Source organism: Culicoides brevitarsis, chromosome 2, assembly GCF_036172545.1.
Source record: "Culicoides brevitarsis isolate CSIRO-B50_1 chromosome 2, AGI_CSIRO_Cbre_v1, whole genome shotgun sequence".
NCBI classification, from domain to species: domain Eukaryota; kingdom Metazoa; phylum Arthropoda; class Insecta; order Diptera; family Ceratopogonidae; genus Culicoides; species Culicoides brevitarsis.
In genome coordinates, this window is record NC_087086.1 from 40,214,426 (window position 1) to 40,241,885 (window position 27,460).

Below are 27,460 nucleotides of genomic sequence, written 5' to 3' on the forward strand. Positions count from 1 at the left end.
CACAGTTTTTAGTGTTCAGAACACGGGAACACGACGAGAAATATTCATGAATCTAAATAGTGCTGCATAAAAAAAAATATTCAGTGAATTAAATGAATAAATTAAACATAAACGATTTTTATTAAAATATTTGTATAAATACATTCTGTCGAATAAATAGTTAATATTTAACAATAATTATCAAATTATCGTCACACTCCGTGAATTAAGTGAATGAATGAATAAAATATTAATAACAATAATAAAAAACAATAAAAAGGAGATACTTGAGAAAGAAAGAAAAGAAGAAAAAAATAAAGTGTGTTGTTAAAGGAACGAAGGACTATGAATAATAGAAAGAATAATAAAAATAATAATAAATGATAAAAAGGAGAAAAAATATTTAATAAAACACGTTTTCAAGTGGAATATGAGTACTGATGATATTTTAGTGAAGAAGAATCAGGAGAGTGGATGTTCGAGGAAGGAAGCGGTCTCATCATTATTAAGGTAATTTTTTCATTAATTTTACTTTTTTTTTGTTTTGCTGTGAACACCTGATACATTTTTCGCGTTGTTGTTGCACGAACAAGTATTGAGTAAAAAGTAAGGGAAATAATACAAAATAAATTAAAATTTTAATTAAAAAAATTTGTACGATTTTTTTTTTGTATTTTTGAGGGTATGTTGAGTTAAAGGTTCAATAAGAATTTTATATGATTAAATAATTAAATAATTTAAATAATTAAAATAAAAAAAAATCAAAAAAATATTTTTGAAAAATAAAAAAAAATTATTAAAAATAAAATTCATTTAAATAAAAAAAATAAATTAAAAATTAATTTTAATAATTAAAAAAAATAATTAATTAAATAAAAATAATTTAAAAAAATCTTGAAGGTTGTCAAGTCGATATTTTGATGTTTAAAAATAAATTTAAATTAAAAAATTATTTTAATTAATAATATGAAAATCATTTTTTAATAAGATTTATTTAATTTTGACATTTTAATGACAAAAAATCAAAAATATGAATTTTTGTTTAAGTTTTTTGTTAAAAATTATTAAAGTTTTAATTTAAAAAATTTGTACGATTTTTGAGGGATGGTATGTTGAGTAGACAAGAAATTTTTCGATATAAGGTTCAATTTAGGTTGAATTTTAATTTTATTTTATAGTTTGAAATATTTTAAAAAAAATAAAATAGTTAAAAAATAAATTTATTAAGAAATAATTAAAAATATAATTTATTGAATTAAAATAAATAAAAAAATAAAAAATTTCTAACTTTTTAAAATTAAATTTAATTAAAAATTTAAAAAAATATTTTAGATAACATATTTTTTTCAATTTTAAAAATTTGAAATTAAAAATTAAAAAAAAAAATAATTCATATTGATATTTTTATAAAATTTATTTATTTTTGACATTTTCATGACAAAAATTCAAAAATATGAATTTTTTGTTTAAATTTAAATTTCTTTAGAATTTATTAAAATTTTAAGATTTTTTTAAAACTAAAAGAAATTTTCAAAAAAAAAAAAGAAAATTTTTAAGAAAAAATATATTTTTTTGTAATTAAAATTAAGATTTATGCTCAAATTAAAGAAAAAATCTCTCGAGAGTAATTTTCATTCCTCTTAAAATCCTCTCATAAAAATGACTGAACAATATTTCGAAACAATCAAACATGAAAAGCTACCTGCAATTTTTTCAATAACTATTTTTTTTCTTTCGAAACAATGAAAAAAAAAACTTGAAACAAAAAAAAATTGATGAAGAATGGATAATTAGCGGCAATTGTTTCCGAGCCAATTCAAAGCTTTTGTTCTTCGCTCTTTTCCTCAATTCACTCTCGAGAGTTCTTTTTCAATGATGCCTGTTGGAAAATTGAAACACGAATTTCTTTTATTAATCATAAATTGAATGTCAGTCCACTTTTATTTCTTATCGTCCCGTCATCGTCTCTTGCATTCGCTCGCAAAATTCATTTTTATGATCATCATTTTTATTATTATTTATTATTATTTTTGCTTCTGGTAGAGTGGCTCGAGGCCGCCTGCTAGCAAAAGATGCATTTTCAAGCAATAAATTAAAACGATATATAAAAGATTCTTTTTTTTACTATCATTCAGCGCTATAAAGAGAGCGGATGAAATTGCACATCGTCGTAAATGATGAGCAAAAAAAAATTAAATATATGGCAAAGTTGTGAATGCATAAAAAGAGGAGAAGAATGGTGTTTAGAAGAAGGTTTAGTTCATGCTGCAGTCAAACGATGTTGGATGTTGGAGATGAATGAATGAAAGAATGCATTTTTACTCCGTTTCCTTCAATGTGGGAGACCAACGACGACGAAAAAAGAAGAATTTTATTGGAGAGTATATAATTTTTTTGTTGTTCGCAATTTTAATGTTCTTACAGTCGTCGTCGTCGCTGGGGAACTGTGCCATCATCATCAGGGTACGGAACGATTATTATTTTATTATATTTTATGTTGTGAGGCCATTGCGTTACGATGTTACTTAATAGTAAACCACTTATCATGAAAATAATGTAGTACTTCTATAAGAAAACGGTGAACGGCGAACGGAGAAGAAGAATACTTTTATATTAGAGATGCTATCAGCTGTAATTGTCTTGTATCATGCTGGTAATTTTTTTCTTCCTCTTTATTTTTTTCTTTCGTTTTTTGTGAGAAAAAGTCAGATGCAGTAAGGATTTTTTTTAAATTATAAAAATTTTAATATTTTATTGCAATTTTTAAAGAATTTTTTTGAGTTTTTTATCAAAAATTATTAAATTTATTAAAAATTTAAAAAATTTCGCCCCAATGCAAATTTTGAAATTTTTTAATTTCATCCCGAATCATATTTATTTTTTTATTCTCTTTAATATTTTTTATATTTTAATTAAATATTTTTTTTATTTAATTTAAATTAACAAAAATAATTATTTAATTAAATTAAACATTTTTAAATTTTAACCCAATGCATATTTTAAAAATTTTCTCACAATTTTGTTTTTTTTTCAATTTAAATTTTTATTATTTATTATTAAAATAAAATTATTAGATAAAAAAAATATTTCCCGATGCGTAATTTAAAATTTAGTCCCAATGCGAATTTTTACCCCAATGCACATTTTGAAATTTTATTTCGATCAAAGTCGTATTTAAATTTTTTATTTAAATATTTATATTTTCATTTTATTATTAATTTTTTACCAAAATAATTTAATATTCTAAAAATTCAAAAATTGCAATTTTTTTAAATTTTAACCCAATGCAAATTTTAACATTTTTTATTTCGTTCAATCTAATTTAAAATTATTTTTTAAGGTAAATTTTGAATTATATAAATTTTTTAATCATATTTTTATTTAATTTTAACTAACCAAAATAATTATTATTAAAATATCAAAATTCTAAAATTTTAGCCCAATGCATATTTTAAAAATTTCTTCACAATTTATGCTCTCAAAACATTAAATTTTGAATCCCAAGCATATTTTGGCTCACTTTATGTTTTTAATTATTTCCCAATGCGTATTTCAAAATTTTGTCCCAATGCAAATTCTGAAATTTCATTTTTCACATCTCGCCCTAATGCATATTTAAAAATTATTTATTTTCATGAATATTTTAAGAATATTTAAATTTTGACCCAATGCATATTTCAAAATACTATCCCAATGCACACTTAAAATTTTCATCCCAATACACATTTTGAAATTTTTAACGTGATTTATGAAGTAAGATAAAATTAATAAATGTCTGTCCTTACCTGAAATTATCAAAATTGCTCTCTTCAAAGGTAAATCAAGCAATTTCGAGATTTTTATTAATATTTTTTTTTTGTTCTACAAGTCGCCTCCATTTTTCCTGATAATTAGTTTATCTCGCATGACTTGAACTCACACATGATAGGGCAGTTCGTCATTATGTTCGCACATTATTATGTTATATTAACAAGAAGAATGCCAACACACACACACAGACACTCAAACAGTAGTTGAGGACGAAAAATGCTTAAGTGGATTATTGTTATTGTCATGCTGACATACCTCCGTGCTCCGTTGAAGTCATGCATTTAAATAATAACGCATGTTAGCATCGTAAAATTACATTATGGAAAAATATTTTTATGGTCCTTCTCACATTTAATGGCTCTCCATACGGACTCGGGGATAACGTTGATATTTATTATATGATCATTAGGCAGAGTTTAGTGCAAAAAACGGAACGAATTGTACCTTCGAGAGAGAGACAGAGAGCGGCGCATAATTATTATCTGTGTTAAATGAATCAAACTGATCCTTTAGCCGCACATGTGATGCCTCGCTCGTGGTCAAACGATATGAATCTTAATTGACGTATAAAAATATATTTTATAGCAGCTGCTTGGCAACGCAGCCAACGACGACACTAATTAAATGATATTGCGTTGAAATAATTGTTTAATTTAGAAGACGTAAGAAATCCTCCGAGGACAAATATAACATGAAATTTTAATAAAAAGGTCCCGTAATGGTGTCATCTTAGCAAAATTGTTACTTATTGAAAGTTGACAACAGAGAAAAAAAACGAAATGAAAGGGACAAACCCAGTAAGTAAAGTAAGTACTGCAGTTAAAAAGATAATGTTAGCTGGAGGAGTTCCCTTCGTTTTACGATAGAAATAGAATTCGGTAATAATATTTCATGATGATGGCAAAACTTTGATGTGACCCTAATTATAGAGCAATAGAGGATGTTTGATGTTCGTTTTAAGAGACAATTTTGAGTGATGTTCATTTATTCAGCTTTTGACGTTAAACAGTAATAATTTTAAGTTTTTGTCTTTAAAATTTTAGTATATTGCCGGATGAGAAATTATAAGAAAATTATATGAAATTCATTATTTTTTTTTATTTATTTTTAAAATTAATTTCGAGAATGAGTAATTTTAAAAAAATTTTCCATAATTTTTTTTATCTTCTTTTATTCAAAAAAAAATATTTTCTAAAATTTTTAAATAAATTTTTATTATTTTTATTTTTTATATTTTTTTAAATATTAAAATTTATTTTAAGAAATAATTTTTATTTATTTATTTTATTTAATTTTTTTATTTATTTAATTTATTTATAAATTTATTTTTTATACAAATCTCTAAAAATTTTATAAATTTAACAAAAAAAAAAATATATTTATTAATTTTTATTTTTTTTTCATTTTTTTTAAATTTTTCTTTAAATAAGATTTAATTTTCAAGATATACTTTTTAATTAAATTTTTATTATTTTAATTTAATTTAATTTTTAAGCCTTAAAATATTTTTTATCTTATTAATTAATTTTTTTATTTTTTTTTTTAATAATTTATTTATTTTTTTAAGGCATCCAATTTATTCGAAAATTTCATACTTTTTAAAAATTAAAAATTTTTATTATTTTAATTTTAATTTAATTTTTTTCAAGAATCTTTTAAATTTTTTTTTATCTTATAAAGTTTTATAGAAACATTTAAAAAATCTATGAAAAAATTTTGTAGAAAATTATTTGAAAAAATTATTATTTATTTTTTAAAAATATTTTTCTTAAAAAATAATAAAAAAAAAATATTTAAAAAATATATAATAATTTTTTCATATAATTTTTCATAGATTTTTTAAATATTTCTGCTCCTAAACCTTCTCATAGCTTTTCTTAACACATATAAAAAAAAAATTCAATCTTGAACCAAAATCTGAGTTAAAGCGTTACAAAGCAAAAATTTTTAGAAAATTTTTAATTTTTTCCATTTTTTTTTAATAAATTTTTATAAAATTCGAAAAAAAATAAATTTTTATTAAAAATTCTATCTAACTAATTAAAAACCTTACAAAAAACATATTTTTTCCTGTTCGTGCAACATAATTGATAAACTCTGCACGATAATTAAACACTTGACAAATAATAATAAATGTTTAAATTATGGTTGCATTGCAATTCATTTAACATAATTAATGCCAATTATGTTCATAGATAGAGAGCTTTTGCAGACAATGGCGACTTAATGCACCATTCAAGTAATCATGTTCAAACACATGGACAAACATTAATTGAATGGCTTTTACCCGATGTTTGTTCATTTTCATAAAAACCCAATAAATTTTATTTTATATAAAAAAAAAAAAAAAAATTAAATCACGAGGTGCACAAAACTTTCAATAATCATTTGAAACAATGAACCTTAATTAGGTAAAACGCAAAAAAATATTATTATTGCCTTTGTTCGACATGAAATGAACAAAAAAAAGTAGAAGAAGAGAAAAAGAAGCATCATCATCTCCTCCTTTCTTTCCTTCTTTTATTATTATAATTTTTTTCGTTATTTTTATTATTTGAGCGCAGAAACAAGCGCTTTTTCGTTGGAAAATCAACTATTATAATTAGGGCAATAATATTAAGCTCTTTATGCGAGAAAGGAACATAATTGCTCTTCTTTTATTTTTACTTCGTTTTTCTTGCATTTTTCTTGCCCAAAGTTAATTTGGAGATTTTTTAGTCTGTCGCTGACACGCTAACACGAAGTAGTTGTTCTTTGATGACTTTTCTTCTGCCTTTTTTGTTAATCATCATCATCATTTCAGGATTTTTTGTTCGCAAGAAAATTAATTTTACTTTTTTCTTCGGTACTAATGATGGTCGATTTTTTCTTTTGTTTTTTTTTTTCGTGAAGAAAATCCATGTCAGCAATTTTTTTCGACAAAAATTGCATTTTTTCTAAAAAAATTTTTTTTTTTCATGAAAAAATTCGAGAAAAAAAATTTTTGTGTCATTTCCTGATTAATCCATTTTCTTTTTTGTTCGAGTTTTTCGAGAAAATGAAGAAAAAGACGCTGCACGCTACTAATTAAGTTCCCCTTTTTGGTTATTTCCATTCAATTTTCATCCATTTTTTGCGCTAATGAACATTTCTAATTAAATTATTTGGCATTTTATTGTTCGGGTCCCGCCACAAAATTCGCTAGAATTAAATTAAAATTGAATTACCTCGCGTTCTTTGCTACTTTTTTGTTCTCTTCCTCCTCCGCTCTCAATGGTATCAATTTTGCTGTCCCTTTCTGAAAAAAATACAAAAAAATGTGTGAATGTGATAAAATTTCAACATTTTTTGTGGGTGTTTATCGGAAAACGCTTGTTTGCCAATTCATGCATTTATTTATTATTATTGCATTTTTTTGCTCTTTTTGTGACATAATTTCACACAAAAACTTGTTGCGATCGGAATTTCAATTCGAAAACAGGTGCTTTCGCCCGTAATTTGTGGCGCAATAGATTCAAATCGACTCCGAAAGATGGCTGCATTCCAACAAATTTTCTCCGCTTAATTATTTAATTCTATCAATGAAATTTTAGTGGTTTTGCGGGTGCATTTTATGAGTGGATTGATTATGTAAACAGCATGCACAGCAGCGCGCACCTGTAACACCTGTGATTGTTTATTGCATGGCAAATATTTTAGGCAATAAGCCTTTGGACATGTTAAACAGCCATTTTATGAAACTTTTAATGGATATTGATTTTGCATGTGCAATTTTTCGTCATGTGTTGTGTTGTTGTTTTGTATGCTGAAATGCGGATCTCTTGCTTGCCACAAAATTTTCCTGTGTGTCGTAAATACACGGAATTGTAGAAAATATTTATTTTGCTGAAAAGAAAAAATTGCGAGAATTAAAAAATACTAAAATAAATAAAAAAATTAAAGATATAAAAAATTTTATTTTATTTTTTTTTTATAAATTCTGAAAAAATATTAAAAAATAATTTAAAAAAATAATTTTTTCAATTAATTAAAGATTTAATTTTTTTTTAAATTTTTTTAGAAGGTAAAAATTCATTTTTTAAAAATTATTTTAAGAATTGTATTTTTTTTTAATAATTTTAAAAATTACTTTTTAGTCTTTAAATTTATTTTTTTTTAAATAATATTTTAAAATACATTAAAAAAACATTATAAATTGAAAAAAAAATTAAAAAATAGAAAAAATAAATAATTTTTTAAAAAATAATTAATTAGGTATTTGAAATTCTAAAAAATATAAAAAAAATAAATAATTAAATTGAATACATTTTTATTCTTCAAATTTATTTTTTTTTTCAAATAATACTTTTATTTTTACATGTACTCAATATTTTAAATCGATTAATTTCATTCTGACATCCGGAGAGAAAATTAAAATTTTCGAAAAAAAAAATAGTGAAATTTTGCTTTAAGATATATTTTTGTCTTGAATATGACTTATATTAAACAAATAATTTTTTTTTTTAAAAAAAATTGAAATAAAATAATTAATAATAAATTAAAATAAATTAGAAATTAATTAAAATAATATTTATTAAAAAATTATTTTATTTAAAAATTAAATTTAATAAATTAAATTAATTAATTATTAATTTAATTAATTAAATAAATTTTTAAATTTAATTCAAAATTTTTTTAAAATTTAATTTTAATTAATTTTAAAATTTTTCCTAAAATATGTATTTTTTTTTATTTTTTTTAAATTACAATTTGTATAAAATTTCCTAAAAAATTATTTTTTAAAATTCTTAAAATATTTTTTTTATTTAATTTTATTTTTTTTTATTAAAAATCATTTTTGAGAAACTAGAATTTTTCACACATTGCAACCCCAACATGACGTGCCTTGCACATCAAATAATAATAACAATAATTTTATGCACGGAACACACGCAGAAAAAGCAGCGAACCGGACCAACGATATGACGACGGACGAACGAAAACGAATATGAATCATTAAATGAATTAAAAAGTGGCCGATGATGAGTTGACGCAAATTGCATGCATGTTTGAGTAGTGTCATCATCATATCACGGAGTGGTTCTCTTCCTTTTTTCATTTTTTTTTTGTCTCCCTCGTATCGTCATTTTAAATTAAATTTTTTATTCTGTCATTGTTTTTTGTTGCTTTTGCTGCTGTTGCTGATCGAAAGACAAAAAAAGTCCTTATTTTTATATATTTCCGCAATATCAAATTATTTTTGGTTATTGTTCAAGTTATAATAATAATTTTTCGTTTCCCATTCTGCGTCGAAAAACGAAAGAAGTGCGCACCATTTACTGACTGCCTTTTAAATAAAACACACAAAAAAGGACAAAAAAAATCTTTGCGATCCCTTTTAAATATCTTTCTCGCTCTCCTTTCATAAATTTATTTTGTTTTGCTTCGTGCATCTTCGTTTTTCTTCTTCATCTCGTTACTGACAGCAAAAAAAAAATGTAGAGAAGGCATGGCATGAAAAGTAATAAAAAATCCTATTAGTTTTTATTGTTGCAGATTTTTCATGATTTTTGAACTGGAAAATATTTTTGACTGGACCGAATATTTGAATGGAGAGCACATAAATTTTATTTTTTTTTTTTATTTTTTGTTGCTGATGAACTCTCGTGTGCATGAAATGGGCCATTAATGAAGTGCGGGAAGAAGTAATTCATGGGATTTGGCGTTTCTTTTGCGGGTCGATCACCTGCTGGGTTAGTTAAGCTTTTTACGTCACGAAAAATAGGGAAGTTATGGGTATATTTACGAAAAAAGGGATTTTTGTTCAAATTTAAGAGCTGTTTACAAAGGAAAAATTTAATAATATGAAAATATTGAAAAATGAAAATTTAAAAAAAATCTAATTTTTATTGCTTTTTATTATTAAATGAAATTTTTATTAAATTTTTCTATTTTTTTATGAAAAAAAATTTTTATTAAAAAAATAATTGTTTATTTTTTAATTTTTTATTAAAAAATAATTTTTATTTTTTACTTTTTTATTTAAAAAATAATTTTTTTATTTTTTTTTTATTAAAAAAATAGTTTTTATAACTCAAAGAAATTAAAATTAACTGAATTTTAAAAAAATATGGAAAAATAAATAAAAAATAATTGAAAGTTAAATAATTTTTTATAGAATTGTTTCAAAAATGCAAAATAAATTATGAATATTTTTTTAAAATTTATTTTTCGTTGATTTTTTAAATTTTTATAAGGGATTTAATCTTTTTAATATATTGTAAATAAAAAATTTTGTAAATATTAATTTTATAAAAAATTTAATTAAATTTTTTTAATATCCAATTTTTTTCAAATTTTTTTAACCTTTTTTGTTTTTTGTAAATAAAAAGTTTTTAATAAAAAATATTTACAATATTCATTTTATAAATAATTTAATTTAATTTTTTTAATAACCAATTTTTTAATCTTTAATAAATAAAAATTTAAAAATCAAAAATAATTCAAATTTAAATAATTTTTTAAGAGAATATGATTTTTCAATTTCTTTTATTTTTTTTTAAATTAATCTTTTTAATTTTTATATATATAAAAAAAATTAAGAAAAATAAAAAAAAAACTGTAAAAAATAAGAAAAAAAAAATTTTTTTTAAATATTTCAAGAAATGCCAAAAAAAAATAAAGACGTCAATGACGAAAATGACCTAATGAAGAAATTTTTCGCATGATCAAAGCACAATAATGAATTGACACTTGTAAATTCCCCAAAAAAAAAAAGTAAAACGTGTTCAAAATCATTCGCAATCTGGTTTCGCCAACGAAAAAGGTCACACAAAGTGAAAATTTAAACAATTTATTTATTTTTTCCTTGCGTCAGATGTCAAATGATTGAGATGTGCAAATTTACCTTGTCAATCCCATATCATTTCACACCTTTTTCTTCGTTTTTCCCCCTTTTTTTAATGATGACGATGATGTTTTCTCTTCTCGAGTGCTTCTGTGTTTATTTTTCCTGAACAACTTGCTCAAGTGTGAGAGAGGGCTCTTAATCTTTAAACTTTCACATGTTACTCTCCAAAAAGTTTTCCATTCAAAAACGAAAGTTTTCCGAGTGATTATGAAAAATTGCCTCCGGAAATGACAAAATGTTGCATTTACTGAAATAACATTTAAAATTGTCACAATGTGGCAAATTTCGAATAAAACTAAAATAACAATGGAAATTTTCTCCCCATATCAAAATATCGTTTCCGACGACGTTCTCTGCATATCACATGCTAAATTATGTCAACGTATCTCGGCAACTATTCTCGCAACTATTGACGCCCAAGACGGCAGCATCACGTGAGTGACGGTAATTACGATAGATAAGATAATGACAAGTTACGGCTGTAATGGCGACACATTTGTGACATTTTTATGTCGTCGTCGTCAAAAAAAATGCAGAAAAATATTTTTTTGCGTTCCATCGGGGAATCGGGTGAAAAATTTTAATTATTTAAATTTTTCCTCTTGTAACGCGGAACCGGAGATTATTCATCATCATCATCTCATTTACGATGATGCGAAAAAAGAGAAAGGAAAAAAGTATCATTTTACAGAAAAAGGAGAGGTGCGTTTTAATTAACAACAAAACACGGAGGTGAGGTACTTTTTTGCCTGCTCGGAGGCAACGTGGATCAATTAAATGTGACTTGTTATGTAAACGAAGATGAAAAATTACCGGAAACACTTCCAAGAAAAAAAATTTCTTTTTCTTTTCTCTTTTTTGAATGCGTAAACAAGAACAAATAATGGAAATTTCTTAATGCGATGCCACGAGGAAAGTATTAAAAAAAGCATCAAAGAGATTGATTTTTGTTACATTTTTTTGACACAATTTAATTTTTTGAACCAATTTTTTTTTAAATCTAAAAAATTATTTTCATTAATTTATTTAATAAATAATTTAAAAAAAATTTTTTTGGTTTAAAAATTAAAAATTTTGTCAATTTTTTAATGATTTTAATTTTAAAAAAATATTTAAAAATTAAAAATTATTTAATTTATAATAAAAAAATGATAAAAATATTTTAAATAAATATTAAATAAATTAAAGAATTTTAAAAAATCTAAAAAAATTTCATTAAATTATTAAAAAATATAAAAATTTAATTTTTATTATTTTTTTAAATTTATTTTTTATTTTTTTTTTTTATTTATTTCAAGGAATTTAAAAATTTTTTTTTTTTTAAATTTAATTTAATTTAATAAAATTGATTCATATAAAATTAATTAATTTAAATTTAATTAATAGAATATTTTTTTTACATTCTTTAAAAATAAAAAATATTAATTTTTAAAAAAAATGGCTTAAAAATTTAAATTGTTTAAATTTTTATAAAAATTTAAATTTTTGAAAAAAAAACTTTTTTTAATTTAATAATTTGTATTGATAAAAATAAATAATAATAATGTAAAAAATGATAATTGATTTTTATTATGTAAAAAAATTAATTTTTTTTTATTTTTATTTAAAATTCTCTATTTGTTTTATTTTTTTTAGGAAATTAGTTTTTTTTAGAAAGTTAAAAAAAAATTAATTTAAATTTAATTAAAATTTAATAAAATTTAAATTTAATTAATAAAAAAAAAATTTGTAAAATTTTAAATAATGAAAATTATTTTTTTTTAATTTTTTAATAGTTAATTCTGTAAAAAAATAAAATAAATATAAAAAAATTAAAATTTGTTAATAATTTAAAAATATCAAACATTTTTTTTTCATAAAATAAAATAAATAAAAAAATATTTATTTATAGAAATTAATTAAACGAAAAATCGATAAATTAATCAAAAAATAAAAAAAAATCATAATTTTCAAGCAATATTTTCATCTTTCATCAACTTTTATTTTATTAAATTTCTCCATAAAACATAAAAGCTAATTTTCCCTCTCATTGACACACGAACTTCCTTCAAACCACTCAAAAGAAACAAAATTAAATTTTAAACTTTAGCAAAAAGTGCGTAATTAGTCTATTTTAAGAATTTTCCAAAAGTGTGTCTTTGAAATGTCAATTTTCTCCGATATCAAAAGGGATAAATTTCGACCGTTCTCAAAAAAGGAGAAAAATTTCAATTGAAGAAAGTGTCCCGTTGTTGTTGTTGTTTTTTTTTATATGGCACGAGAGAGAAAGAAAGAGGCGACTCGAGGAGATACATGTTCACCCGATGGCAATACAATATATTTTGTTTTGTGTTACAAGTGCCCTCAGTCCCTTCCTCCCCGTGAATGTTTCCTTTTCAATATTGTCATTTTCTGTACACTTGCTTTGGCTGGGATTATCGGATATGAAATTCAATAGAAATCTTGTCACACACTTGTTCGTTCCTCCTTCAATGATGGAATATTCCAAAATCGGAAAATTTGGTTCAAATGGAGACGCCTGGTTTTTTCTTTGATTTAATTCAAAATTTAAAGAAAATTAAATTGAATTTCATAAAATTGCTAGATTGAACGGAAATGAGAAAAAAAGTCGAAAAACTAATTAAATTTTGTGTGCGAAAAATATTCGTGCGCGATATTATTTTCGGATAAAAGGCACTCCAAGCCAAGCAATCATGTTTAACTTTTTCATGCTAATTTATAAAATAATACAATTTCGCTTATTTTTTTTTTCTCTGAGTTGAATTTTTTCGTGAGTTCGTCTCTTTTTCGGCGAAAATGAAAGATTTTTTGAATTTTTGCGTGTCATTAGGAGATTTATAGGTTGTTTCTATTTACATTTTAAATGAAAGACGACGGAAAAATTGGTTGGTATGTCGGCCCGGGGAAAATTTCTCCTCGCAAAAACGAGAGAGAAGCGAAGAAAAGAAAGGAAATGACAAATGAAAGTTTATTTTTTTGATGAAAGGAATGTTTTTTTATGTGCGGCGGCGGGAACGAGAGAGATGAACAAGCGAATTATTTGATTAGTGGTAAATTTTATTTAATTTGTTTAAGACGTTGTTTGAACGTGTTTTTGTGACGTTTTCGAATTTGCACGTGGAGGGACACAATTAAAGTTCCGAAAGATAAACGCAACGCACGAAGAATAAAAAAACGAGAGACGATGAGAAAAAAATTAAATGAAATTATTTGGTCTCTATGGGGATTCTTTTCCATGTAATTTGTGCCGAGAATGGGAGAGGCAAAAGTTTGTTTTATTTTTATTTTCTATTCAATTTTGCGTCTTTTACACGAAAAAAAAAATATTTTGCAGGAACTGGCAAAAGTTTTCGATTCCCGGGCGGATATTTACTTGATTTTCGATCGGGCAAAATCAACACTCGGGAAAGTTTTAGTTGAAAAATTTTCAAGGTCTCCGCAGGCATTTTTGTCATAATTTACTTTGTATGGGGAAAATTAATTTGATTAACAAACATTTCGGGAGATACGTGCGAGAAGAGAACGGGAGATGTATTCTCTTGGAAAATTGATTTTTGTGTATTTTGTGTGCCTTTGGAAGGAAAAGCAAGTAAATTTAGTCGAAGAAGGATTAAAATTGTTCAGCTTTGAGCACTTTTGTAGCTTAATTAACATCTTGAGGTCTTAAATTAACATCTTGAGGTCCAAAATGAACATCTTGAGGTTTTAAATTAACATCCTGAGGTCTTAAATGAACATCTTGAGGTCTTAAATGAACATCTTGAGGTCTTAAATGAACATCTTGAGGTCTTAAATAAACATCTTGAGGTCTTAAATGAACATCTTGAGGTCTTAAATGAAATTCTTGAGGTCTTAAATTAACATCTTGAGGTCTTAAATGAACATCTTGAGGTCTTAAATGAACATCTTGAGGTCTTAAATGAACATCTTGAGGTCTTAAATGAACATCTTGAGGTCTTAAATGAACATCTTGAGGTCTTAAATTAACATCTTGAGGTCTTAAATGAACATCTTGAGGTCTTAAATTAACATCTTGAGGTCTTAAATTAACATCTTGAGGTCTTAAATGAACATCTTGAGGTCTTAAATTAACATCTTGAGGTCTTAAATTAACATCTTGAGGTCTTAAATGAACATCTTGAGGTCTTAAATGAACATCTTGAGGTCTTAAATGAACATCTTGGAGGTCTTAAATTAATAAAAAAAAATATAAATTTTCATCTCAAAGCTTAAAAAAACTCATTAAGCAAATTCAAGCATCAAAATTACCCTTTTTCGATTTATCGAATATCCCTCTCAGCAATTCGTCCCTTTTTCCTTTAAACTGATGACTATTAAAATCCTTCAGAAAATCACTTTTCCCCAATTCACACGTACACATATGCCAATAATACCTCACTTTGTTGTACAAAACTGTCAATCATTATTGCACGAATGAGTGCTTTGCCTCGTGTGACTTGTTTTCGCTATGAGTTGATGAAATATGCTGACGTCTTCGGCAACGCAACTTTTTTCTCTTCTTCTTCTGTTTTTTCCTCCGAAAAACGCTGCTTAAATACCCCGAGTTCTTTTTGTTGTTATTAATGATCGCATGGGGACAGACACTGCGTGTGAAAAATAGGTCAATCTGTGTCTACGAAACACGGGAAAACTTCTTGAAACGATTTTTTTCGCATGTCATTCAAACATTCAATAAGATTGGTCCATTTTTTGGGATGGACAACCGCACGTCGTCGTTGTCGTCGTTCAAGTCGATAGATATTCATAATTGAATTATTCGGATTCAATTATGTCAGTCATTAATAAATCTGTGTCTATGATGAAAAATAGAATGGCTAATTAGGTTGTCGAGACGGTTGATTGCTGAACTAATTTAAGGCTCTTGTTTTAACCTTTTTTAAATTAATTTATTTTTTATATATTTTTTTTGTTTAAATATTTTTTTAAATTATTTTTTGTGGAAAAATTTTTTATAATTGAAAAATAAAAATTTTTTAATTTTTTTGAATGGATTTAAATTAAATTTATTTTTCAATAATTTTCATAATTGTAAAATATTTTTATTTTAAAATATTTTTATAATTTTCAAAATAATTTTAAATTCTTTTTTTAAATTTAATTATTTAAAATTTTTAATTATAATTTTATTTAATTTTTTTTTTATTTTTAAAAATATTATTGAATGATTTTTTACATTTTTTTTTAAATAATAATTGTATTTATATGTTTTTATTAATAAAATTTGATAAATTTTTATTTTTTTATTAAAAAAATAATTTTTAAAATAATAAATTAAATAAATTTTAAATTCTTACATTTGTAAAATTTTTATATTTTTGTTTAAATTTTAAAAATATTTTTAATTTTCTCTCAATTTTTTTTTTAATATATGATAAAATTTCAATTAAATTTATGAAAATATTTTTAAATTATTTTAAAATATGATTTTATTTTTTTTTTCAATTTTAATATAATGAATTTTTTTATTTTAACTTTTATTTATTTTTTTAAATTTTAATTATTTATTTTAATTTAATTCAATTTTAATTTTTTTTTTATTTTAAAAATATTTTTATTTTTTTTTAATTGTGATTTTTTTTTTCCTTTTAAAAAAAAAATATTAAATGTTTTGTAACTATTTTTTTAAATTGATTTTTAAAATTTTTTTTTTAATATTTTTTACTTTTATATATTTTTTTAATTTGTTGAAATATTTAATTAAATTCATATTTTATTTTTTTTCAATTTTCAATTTTTTTTTTAAATTTTTAAATAATTTCAATTTTTTTTTTAAATAATTTTTTGAATTAAAATTAATTTTTTTTTTAATACTTATCATTCTAAAATTATATTAAAATTAAATTATATTTTAAAATAATTTTAATTTTTTTTTTACAATTAATTAAGAAAAATTTTGTAAAAAAAATTGAAATTTCTTACTAATTCAAGGTATTTTTCTCTCTCTTTACAGTTAGCGCCAACATAATGTCCACAGCCAAAAGGCTGGTTCTATCGTTACGAGGTCGCAATGAATCCCAAAACGGGAATGGCGAGTCATCTACGCGACTTTATTCGAGTTCATCGCCGGGACACGAACTAGACGAGATTGCTGTTGTTTCGTGCGGAGCGACAGACTCGGCACGTGTCTCCTACGGAAGTTTGTCATTGGGCGCAGTTGTACAACCAGCTAATGGACCACGCTATGTGCCTGGTAGGTGTTACAGCGCATTATTTTTTATCGCACATTTTGCCTTTTTGCGAAGCATCCCGCGTGTGTATCATTATATCACGATTCATGTCATCAACTTCCTAACTTGTTTTTTTTTTACTACACTCACACACTTTCTGCTTGCTGTGACTCTTTTTTTAAACGTAATACAATAAACTACTGCGTTGTCTCCCGAACTAATGTCGTCGGTGTGAGAAAAAAAAACGAAACGAAAAAAAATACGGAAATGCGGATTGAATTGACTTTTACTATCACACACTCACGTTTCGTGTTGCGACTCAGACAAAAGGAAAAACGCAAAAGAAAACAGAATGTTATTAAAATTTACGACTTTTTGAGTCAGCATCTGCTTTTATAAACTGTGCTCTACTTTATTGCCAAACAAAAAAGGAAAAATTAAGGAACAACTTTTGTTTTTTCTTTCGACGACGTGTGTTGGAGGAAATTCAATCAGTTCAGATTTTTTGTTGTTTTAAGGTGCAAGAAAAAAAAATACTTCAAACTAGTTTCGAAGAAAAAGTTTCAACAAGCAGATCATAAATCATAATTTTCGATATTTAGCATACCCCGAACTACTACAAAGTTTCGATGGACTGCAGTCATTTGCAATGAAATAATTTTTTTTCTCTTGAATGAGGTTCGTTTTTTGCCAGAAGAGAAAAGGAGTTTTTATTATTATTAGATTTTCGTTAGGAGCAAAAGTTTTGACCATGATTGAACTTCTTGTGATTGATTTTAGTTTGAGATATAGAGAGAACACTTATGGCACTTTTTGTTTTGATTTGGCATAAAATCAAATTGCAAAGAAAGTTTTTTTTTCTCACCTATGAGCTTGAAATCTTTTCAAACTTTAAGAAATTGTTTTTCTATTGAAAGTATTTTTTTATAGCGGTTGAATCATTTTTACGCTTGAATGTTAAAAGTTTGAAGAAATAATAATTTTTTAACACTTGTTAAAGTTTTTTTTTGTTGAATTAGCTGAGAGGCGATTTTCAAATTTTTATCGGTTATTATCGGTTGAACGGTTATAAAATTAATTAATTCTATTTTTGCTTTAATAAAGTTTTAAATAATCACAAATTAAAAAAAATATTTTATTTTGTAACTTTTTAACTTAATTAAAGCAAAAATTTGAAAATTTTAATCAATTAATTTTTTTATAACCGTTAAAATTGAATAACCGATAAAAATTTGAAAATCGCCTTATAGCTAATTCAAACGTAAATAAAAAAAAATTAAAAATATTATTTTATTTAAAAAAATGAAGATGAAAGTGTAATTTCAGTATAAAATGACCAAACAATCAAACTTTTCATTAAAAATTCACGCCAAGCTTAAATCATGATACTTTATTTTCCTCTTCAACCCAATCAAAAAAAAAGTTTTCCGTAGCACAAACACTCCTCTTGTCTCACTTGCAAATCCGATTTAAAAACTGATCCATTTACAAGTCTAAAATACGTTCACAGAGCAAACTAAAAATGATTTAAAATGCATGCCAAAGCAGCAGAACACACAGAATTCCCCCAGAAATGATCATAATAATCTTTTTGTAACCCCAAAACAATTGTTTTCGAAATGAGTGCACACAATGACTTTTAAAATATAATTATAATGTGACATGTACACACACAGAGACTCCGACTTGTCGTGAAAAAACCGACTCCGTAGAATTGAATTTCATAGTAATATTTATTATTTGAGACTAATACGATTAAAAGTGTCATTCATGTGTGTTTGTGTAGATTTCCTTCCATGACAAAACCAACCAACGAAAGCAGATAGAGCGAGAGAAATAAGGGAAAAACTAAACAAAGAATGCATTAAGGCAATAATAGTATTAGAAAGAGCAAAGACACACACGAAATGGAATAATATCAGCAGTAATAAAATCTAAATCCTTATTATGAACGCTTTGTTCAACAATAACAGCAACCAATATTGTGTGTGTGTGAGGCTGTGTGTCATTTATGTAGATTGGAATGGCATAAGCTTAAAATAGTTTTAAACTTTTAATAAAAATAGGATGATACTTTAAAGTAAAACATGAACGGTTGTTGTACCTTGTTTCTCTAATATTGCTTGATATTGCTCCGTTTTCTGCACAAATGTGTGTGTGAAGGGAATTACGCTCGGGAAATCGAAAGAGGCGCTTAATATATGTAAGAAAAGTTTGCCTTTTTATCTCGCATGGAAAGTTTCTCTATCATCGTAGTTGACGTCAGGTTTGCTTAGATGGAACAGCAGCGACCTCTGTGCTCGATGAGTTAGAAAGAGATAAATTTTAGTCTGAAGGATTCAATTGATTTTTTTTTTCATTTTTTAAAAGAACTTGTATAAAAAAATGTAAAAAAAACTTACAAAAATAAAAATAAGGCGGAGTCTTGAATAATTAAGGCAACGCTTTATTTTCTACTTTTTTTTTCTTTTCTTCATATAATCATGAAGAAAACTTTGTTACCTTAAACTCAAAAAAATTAAAAGAATTCAGAAAATAACAAAAATATGTTAAAAAAGGCAAAGCTTTAGATTACTAAAGCAATGCCTTATTTGATTTTTTTTTCATATTTTTATAGTTATTTTATAATTTGTAAGATAATTTTATATAATTAAATGATTGAACTTTTAAACTAAGCAAAAACTTTAAAATATATGAAAATTTCTGAAAAAAGGCAAATCATGAAAAAATTAAGGCAACGCTTTATTTTAAACTCACTTTCGTTTATTTATGATAATTACAAACTTTAAACCCGAGATCGTAAAAATTTTAAAAATAATTTCAAACATTAACAAAAAATTTTTTTAAAAAGGCAAAGCTTTAAATAATTAAAGCAATGCCTTTTTTTTAATTTTTTTTTTCACTTTTACAATTATTTTGATATATTTTAAAATTTTAATATAACTTCAACTCTTAAATGAACAAAAATTTTAAAATTTAAAAAAAATTTAAATAAGGCAAATCATTAAAAAATCAAGGCAACGCCTTATATTTTTAGATTATAATAACTTGATGAGAAAAAATCTTATCAAATCTTAAAATTTATCTCTTTTCAAACCAAAGAGCTTTCATTTAAGTCTACATATAAGGTAATCCTTTTGAAGTTTGCAGTTGCATTCTTGACGCCTTGACTTTTTTTTTAATCTGCAAAAACGCATAAAAATAAGAAAACAGCTCATATTAAATTTTTCATGTACCCAAGAGACGCCATAAAATGAATGTGAAGTACCTCCATCTCATCCTTGGCTAAGCCATTAATTTTCTTCACAGTTTTTCACACAAACAAGTCACGGACAGACTTTCATTTCAACTCATTTCCTTCGCAAAAAGTGTCCAAAAAATGTCTTTGAAAGTACTTTACCTCCATTTCATTCGAGTTACTTTGAACAAAAAGTTAAACCAATTACCCATTACTCTTTTTCATCTCTCTCCTCCTTTCTTCTGGGTTTTTCTACCTGGTTAAAAAAAAGTAGGCACACAAAATTACTTCTTAAAAGTAGGTAGAAGATCTCAGTCCTTTATAATTAAACTTTCGTACCTTTCCTTCTGCTTTTAATCATTTTGTCGCTAAAACCTGCTGTTTGAAATTAGGCTTCGAGATAAAAATCAAGTCGTTTGAGCTTTTTTGTTCATTTTTCTTGCTACTTGAAACACGAAAAGTCTATCATTTATGAGATGTCATTTATAACAAAAGTTGAAGTACTTGAGCAGCAACAACAAAAAAGTATAAAATAAAGACAAGAGAAATTCTTCCATCAAGTATAGCGTGCGCTGTACGACTTTTGCTGATGTTTAGACTTTTTAGATTAGAATTGTTTCTTGTTGTTGTTGTCTTTATTATTATTATCGTTGCTCGTTTCGTTCGTTCACTCGGTTGCTCGTTAATGTCGCTGGATCGCCTCTTTTTTTGTGCGCTGTCTAATTTTCTCCTCACTCTCCCGCCATTCACGAGAAAAATAGCAAAACAACAAGACAAGACGAGAAAGAGTGAAATTTAACATTTTATTGTAATCCATTCCGTTCCTCCGCCTTTTTGTACTTTTTTTTATGTGTTTGACTCGTCGTGTAAATAAATGTTGGTACGCAACATGCCACACATATTTTCGTTTCGAAGAGCGATTGTTTTGAATTATAACTTTTCTTCTTCTTCTTGGGATAAATGTTATTTTTTTTTGTTCCTTCTTCGTTTTCTGCTTCGTACGTGAATGTCTGACGCCGGAGACGACATGCGTACATAACATATCGAGATGATAAATAGTTTGACTTGTTAAAAGTGGTTTAATGCGAGGGGAAGAGAGAGAGAGATATTTGGATCGAGATCTGACCCGAAACCCTCATCGATTCGTATCAAAAATGAGAAGCGAAACAAATCCTTTGATCTACTCTTGTTTTTGCGGAAGTTTTTCTTGAGAGATGGTTCACGGGATAAAAATTGGGTTTCATTAAAAAGGGGATTTGATGTTAAATGTTTGGGAATGATTTTTTTTTGTTTTTGAAAGACAAAAGATAGTCAAAGATTTCAGTTTTGTGAGTTTAAAATGACTTGAATTGGTTTTTGTATTGATTTAAGGCGTTGCCTTAAGTTTTTAAAGTTTTACCTTTTTTTATAAATATTTTGAATTTTATAAAATCTTATAGCTGAAAATAATTTTTAAAAAATTTAGTCTTAAAATTCGAAAGTTTCAATTAATTTAAGGCATTGCTTTAAATATTTAATGCATCGCCTTTTTTTCAAAAAATTTTAGAATTATATGAAAATTTATAAATTTTTACATTTGAAAAAGTAAATTAGGTACCTTAAGATTTTAGATTTTTTTTTTTAGTCTAAAATGACTTAAGTGGATTTTTTAACTAATTCAAGGCATTAACTTATATTTTTAATACATTGCCTTTTCTCATAAAATTCTATCATTATTTAGAAATCTTTAAAGAATTTTTTAATTTTTACAGAATCAAGAGTAATTTAGGTTGAAAACTTAAAATTTTAGAATGAAAATAAATTTAAATCTTTGACTTAAAAAACTTAAGGCATTGCTTTATATATTTAATACATTGCCTTATTTCAAAAAATTTTAGAATTATTTGAAACTTTTCATAGCATTTTTAAAATTTTAAAGATGAAAAAATAATTTAGGTTAAAAGCTAATGATTTTAGAATGAAAATCAATTATTTGAACTTAAAGCTTTACCTTAAAATTTTTAAGGCATTGCCTTTTTTCTTGAAAAACTAAAATTTTTGTAAAAAATTGAGTATTTTTATCATTCGACTCTTTGTTTGACACGTAAAACGTAAAATAACAGTAACGATGAAAACTTGGACTATCAATTCAACACAAAAGCAACAAAAAAAGGATAAACTTTTCAAGATGATAGACTACCGTTGTTTTAACATTCCATCTATCTATCCTCATTAAAGTCGAGAAATATTTTTTTCTTCAGTTACATAAAAAACAACATAACATTTTCTTCGTATTTCTCTCGTCTTGTTTCGCACGTTTATGAGTTATTGTCAGTTTTGCAAAACATGACGAAGAAAAATGCGTACCTTTCTCAAGAAAGAAGATCTTTGCAAGAAAGGAAAAAAAGAGTAAAAAGGTAAGTGTTTGTGTGCTGAAAACCGTCCAAAAAACTTTTCACATGAAAAAACTATCATCTATCATCCTTTTTGTTGTGTTGCGTTGTTGTTGTTCAATTTTGTCGAAAATCCATTAGTAGAGCCTCATCTAATCCTTCTTCGTACATTTTCCTTCACACAAATAAAACCCCAAATTGAAACATGACCACATATTAAATTTTCATTTCTTCGGTTTAAAATTGGACCTTTTACTTTGTCTTGTTAGTTTAGTCGGTTAGTAGATCATTATTAAAGAGCTTGGTCAAAAGCTGAGAAATTAATTGCGAGCCTTTGACAAAAATTTGAACAAGAAAAAAAAGTTTCCTCGTTATCTAAATCAATAAAGGTTGTTGCTTGCTTCTATTTCCCAAATGTGTCCCTGCAGTGTAGTAATTGTAATTCTAGACTAAAGCGCAAATTATTTATTTACAAACTATGACAAACACACCCTCATCCTTGGTGAGTACGACGTCATCTCTCATTCTCTCTCTCTCTCTCTCGTTGATTCTCGTTCTTTAGAGCTCGTAATTCAATCAACACAATGTTTAATTAAAAGAGTTTATTCCTTTTGCGTCACACACAAGGTAAGGACGTTGTGTTTTGTGTTTATTTCTGAACCGAACTGAGTTGAGTTGAGTAGCTTACAGTACTTCTGAATTTGTTGTGCAAAAAAGTTTTTGTTTGTGTTTCGAGAAAATGAAGTGCTGCACTCAGGATTGAATTTTCAGCATTTTTGAGCCTTTGTAAAATTTTTAAGAGGTTTCAAGAGTTTATTTTTCAAGTTGTAGAATAATAAAAAAATTTTTTTTGAATGAAAGTCTCTCAAAGGACTCGTTTTTTATTGTTTGAAAAATTAACTGTATTGAAAAATTGACGCATTTAATTTTTTTTTTAAATTTAATTTTTTTATTAAGTTAATTAATCAGGGGTTTATATTTTTTATTTAAAAAAAATATTTTTTATTTTTTTTTTCATTTTATTTTGTTTTATTTTTTTATTTATACTAATTAAATTTATTGAAAATTGTTTAATTTTTTTTTAAAAAAAAATATTTTTAAGAAAAAAAAATATAATTTGATTAAAAAAAAATTATAAATTTTTTTTAATTAATTTTTAATAAATGAGAATTAATTTAAAAAATAATAATAAAAGTTTTATTAAAAAAAATTATATTATTTAATGAATCATATAAAAAAATTAATTAATTTTATAAAAAATGAGAATTAATATAAAAATAATTATATTTTTTTACTTTAATATAATATTATTAATGAAGAAATTGTGCAAATAAAATTTGTTGAAAATTAATTTTTTAATAAAAATAATTTTAATTCGATAACTTTTGTTTCTATTTATTTTTTGATTAAAAAAAATAATTTTTTATTCTTAAAAAAAATTAAAAAAAAAAAATATTTAATTTAATTCTTAATAGAAAAAAATATAAATTTTTTAAAATTATTTTCAAATTAAAATGATGAAAATTAATTTTAAAAAATTTTTAAAATTAATTTTAATTTGTTAAAATTTAATTCAAAAATTTTATATTTTTTTAATATTAAGAATTAAATTAAATATATATTTTTTTTAAATTTTTTCAAGCGTAAAAAATTATTTTTTTTATCAAAAAATAAAAATAAATATTAAAAAAATTATTTAATTAAAATTAATTTTATTTTATTAAGAAAATAAATTTCAAGAATTTTTTTTAAACAATTGCAAAATTTTTTAATCAAATATTTTTTTAAATAAATTTTTAAAGCTACAAAAAAATCCCGTAATCTCGTTGTTGAATTGCAATTTCAGCACGTTAACTCCCCTCTTATACATTTTTGATGCAATTGCGAAAATTTCCAAACAAATTGCATTCAAAATTGAATTAAAACAGTCGAATGTAAATAAAACTGCAAATTGGAAAAGCATTGTAAGCCATCACTCACTCGTTCGGTATTTGTCCATGTTTTTTGGCTTTTGTGTTGCTCAAATGATGGACAAACAGCATCTAACGATCGAACTTTTGTTCCGAATGTTTGAGAAGAAAATTAAATTATTTGTTTTGTTATGTTTATCGGATTAGAGACAGAAGACTTTTTTGCTTTGATTTCGCTCCAAATTCCGAAAAACGTCACAAAATTGACACAAAAAGGTAAACGAACGAAGTTTGATTGGGAATTCACTGCAGAGTCGAGATAGGAACTCGAACAACAACAAACCGAATTTAATCCGTGTTTTAATTGATAACACTCCGTCGCAGGCAGGAACGAAATGACATTCTAAACGCAAAGGTAAACAATCCCATAAAAAGATAAATAATTTTTTTTTGTTCCAGTTTTGAAATTTTCTTAAATTTTTGCTAATTTTAAAAAGTAAATTTTTGCAAAATAAATAAATTTTCTGCTCTTTTTTTTTGCTAAAATAAAGTCGAGCAATTAAAATTTTTCATTTGACTTGTTTCGAGTTATTTTGTTGTCTTTAAAAAAAAGTAGCAACAAAATTAACATTTTTTCGCACATCCATTAAAATTCACGCAAAAAAGGAATTTTTTATCGTCTTAATGACTATGGAGAAAAATTTTTCGCTCAAAGGAGTGAAATTTTTTTTAAAGAAGCTTTTGAAGTATTTTTACCACGCGCGCGAAAGTTAGCAAAAAAAAAAAGTTACAAACGAAAATTCTTAAAACAAAAATTAATTTAATTTATGGGACACATTTAACGTCGACGACATTATTTCATGCATTTCTCTCGGCTTGCGCGCGTACGTCGCATTAACGATGTTAATAGAGGCGATAAAAACCCCTTAAAATTTGATAACTTTTGTATTGTCACGTTTGTTTATCTTTCGTTTTAATTAAATGAATGTTTTCAAAATGAGTGTAAATGTGCCGACGACTTTCGTGTGCGGTAGAATGTAGTTTTGTTTGTCTTGGCTGCCAAGAGATTAAAAATTATGTGACTAAACGGCATCGCGACGACGACATTTTTAACGCAATGTCGGGCAGTGTGCGGGTGTTAATTAAAGGGGAGACGACACACAAATTTCATGACATCTGGCAACGTTTTTTTTATTCTTTTACGACTGTTGCCTCGTAAAATGCCGAAGAAAATTGACTTTGAGTGCCAGAATTAAATGGTCGAGTGGTGTTAACTGCACTAATAAAGTTTTTATTTTTGAGGATTTTTGAAAAAAAAATTTTTTGTATGGCTTGCTATTTAATTTATTAAATGAGACGAATGAAAATGATAAATTTAAAATAATTGAATTTAATTAATCGAATTGAATAATTGAATTTATTTTAATAAAAAAAAATTAAAAAATAAAATATTTTTTTTTTAAATTTAAAAATTATTTTAAAAAATAATTTTCCTGAAAATTTTAATTTAATTTTTTTTAATTTAATAAATTAAATATTTTTTTTAAATTTAATTAATTTATTTTTTTAAATTTATTTATTTTTTTTTATTAACCTAATTAGTTTATTTTTTTATTCAATTTATTTTATTTATTTATTTTTTTTTGAATAATTTTTATATTTTTTTTTAATTTTTTGTTATTTAAATTATATTTATTTATTTTATTATAAAATAATTTTTTTATACTTTTTTTTTATTTTATTAAAGAATTATCCCTTTTAAGCCTAATTTTGTATAAAAAATATAATTTCCTGAAAAAATACTTCCAACTGTCAAAAATTCTCCGTCAAAAATTAATAAAACTGTCTGAAACGTCAAAAAAGCGAATAAAAATACGATTAAATTGTCACTTCCGACATCTTGCTTTTTTTTCGGGGAACGCCATAATTTACAAATTCCCTATAACACACCACAAAGAAAAACGACAGATTACATTAATTCATGGAAAAATGCAAAACAAACAAAGACACGACGCTTTAAGAAGCGAGTTTGAGAATTTTAGTACGACGAAGAAAAAAACAAATAATGAAAGAAAACGTCTCATTTTTTCATTTATTTTATGTGTTAGCTACAAATTGTTCAGTTTTTCTTTCTCTCATTTTCAAAAGATAATATTTTCTTTCATTTTGTTTGTTTAAAAAAACAAAAAAATGAACAAAGCGTATTTTATGTCAAAAAATGACAGTTACAAAATTTGAAAATCGCTAACTTGCTAATTCAAAAAAAAAATAAATTTTTAAATATTTTTTTTAATAATAAATTATGATTTAAAATAAAATAATAAAAAAATAATAATTTAAAGAATAAAAAAATTAATAAAATAAAAAAAAATAAATTAAATTAAAAAGTTATTTAAAATTAAAAAAAAAAAAAAAAATTAAATTAAATTAAATTAAAATTAAAAAATTATTTAAAATTAAAAAAATTAATTAATTAAATTGAAAAAAATAAAATAACAAAAAATTAAATTTAAAAAAAAAAAAAATAAATTAAAAAAATTTTCAGAAAAAAATTTATAAAAAAAATTTTGTTACAAAAATCCATAAAAACGATTTTTTTTTTTGTTAAAAAAATGAAATGCATGAAAATCTCCAATTTACTTATTTTTTGTTCTTGTTTGTTTTTCAAATATCCACTCCCCGTATTTGTCCATAAATTTCCCGAAAACCGCCTTCTCTTCGGGATTTTCCATCGAGAAAAAGTACACTTAATCAACTCCATTCTCCTTTGTCTCCTATTTGTTCGCCTCGCACAACTTATGATAAAATATTCATATGCTGTATCAATATTTTTTGTATTCTGATGCAAATAACAAAATAATACAAATTTTGAACGTTCTTGGCACACACATCAATTCGCACACACACAACACAGGAAATCCAAAAAAGAAATCATTCTTGTGTAAACATCCATTGATTTAACATAAAAATTGTTGGTTGCTGAGAATTTTATTTTTTTTCCCTCTTCCTCGTCATAATTCTTTCCTTTTCTTCTCGTAGACGTCATAATAATCACAATAACATCGTTTTTCGTGGTTTCGTTTTGTAACAACAAC

The 27,460-nt window shown here is 24.3% G+C and overlaps 1 protein-coding gene across 1 annotated transcript in view; it reads left to right on the forward strand.

Moving 5' to 3' along the window:
- The first annotated feature begins 292 nt into the window (after positions 1-292).
- Positions 293-27,460, forward strand: part of LOC134829145 (uncharacterized) — a 62,508-nt gene continuing 35,340 nt past the window's right edge. Inside the window, exons 1-2 of the mRNA XM_063842141.1 lie at positions 293-489; positions 16,629-16,868. Of these exons, the coding sequence (XP_063698211.1) occupies positions 16,643-16,868 (226 nt within the window). The 5' untranslated portion in view covers positions 293-489; positions 16,629-16,642. The remainder of the gene's footprint in view (positions 490-16,628; positions 16,869-27,460) is intronic.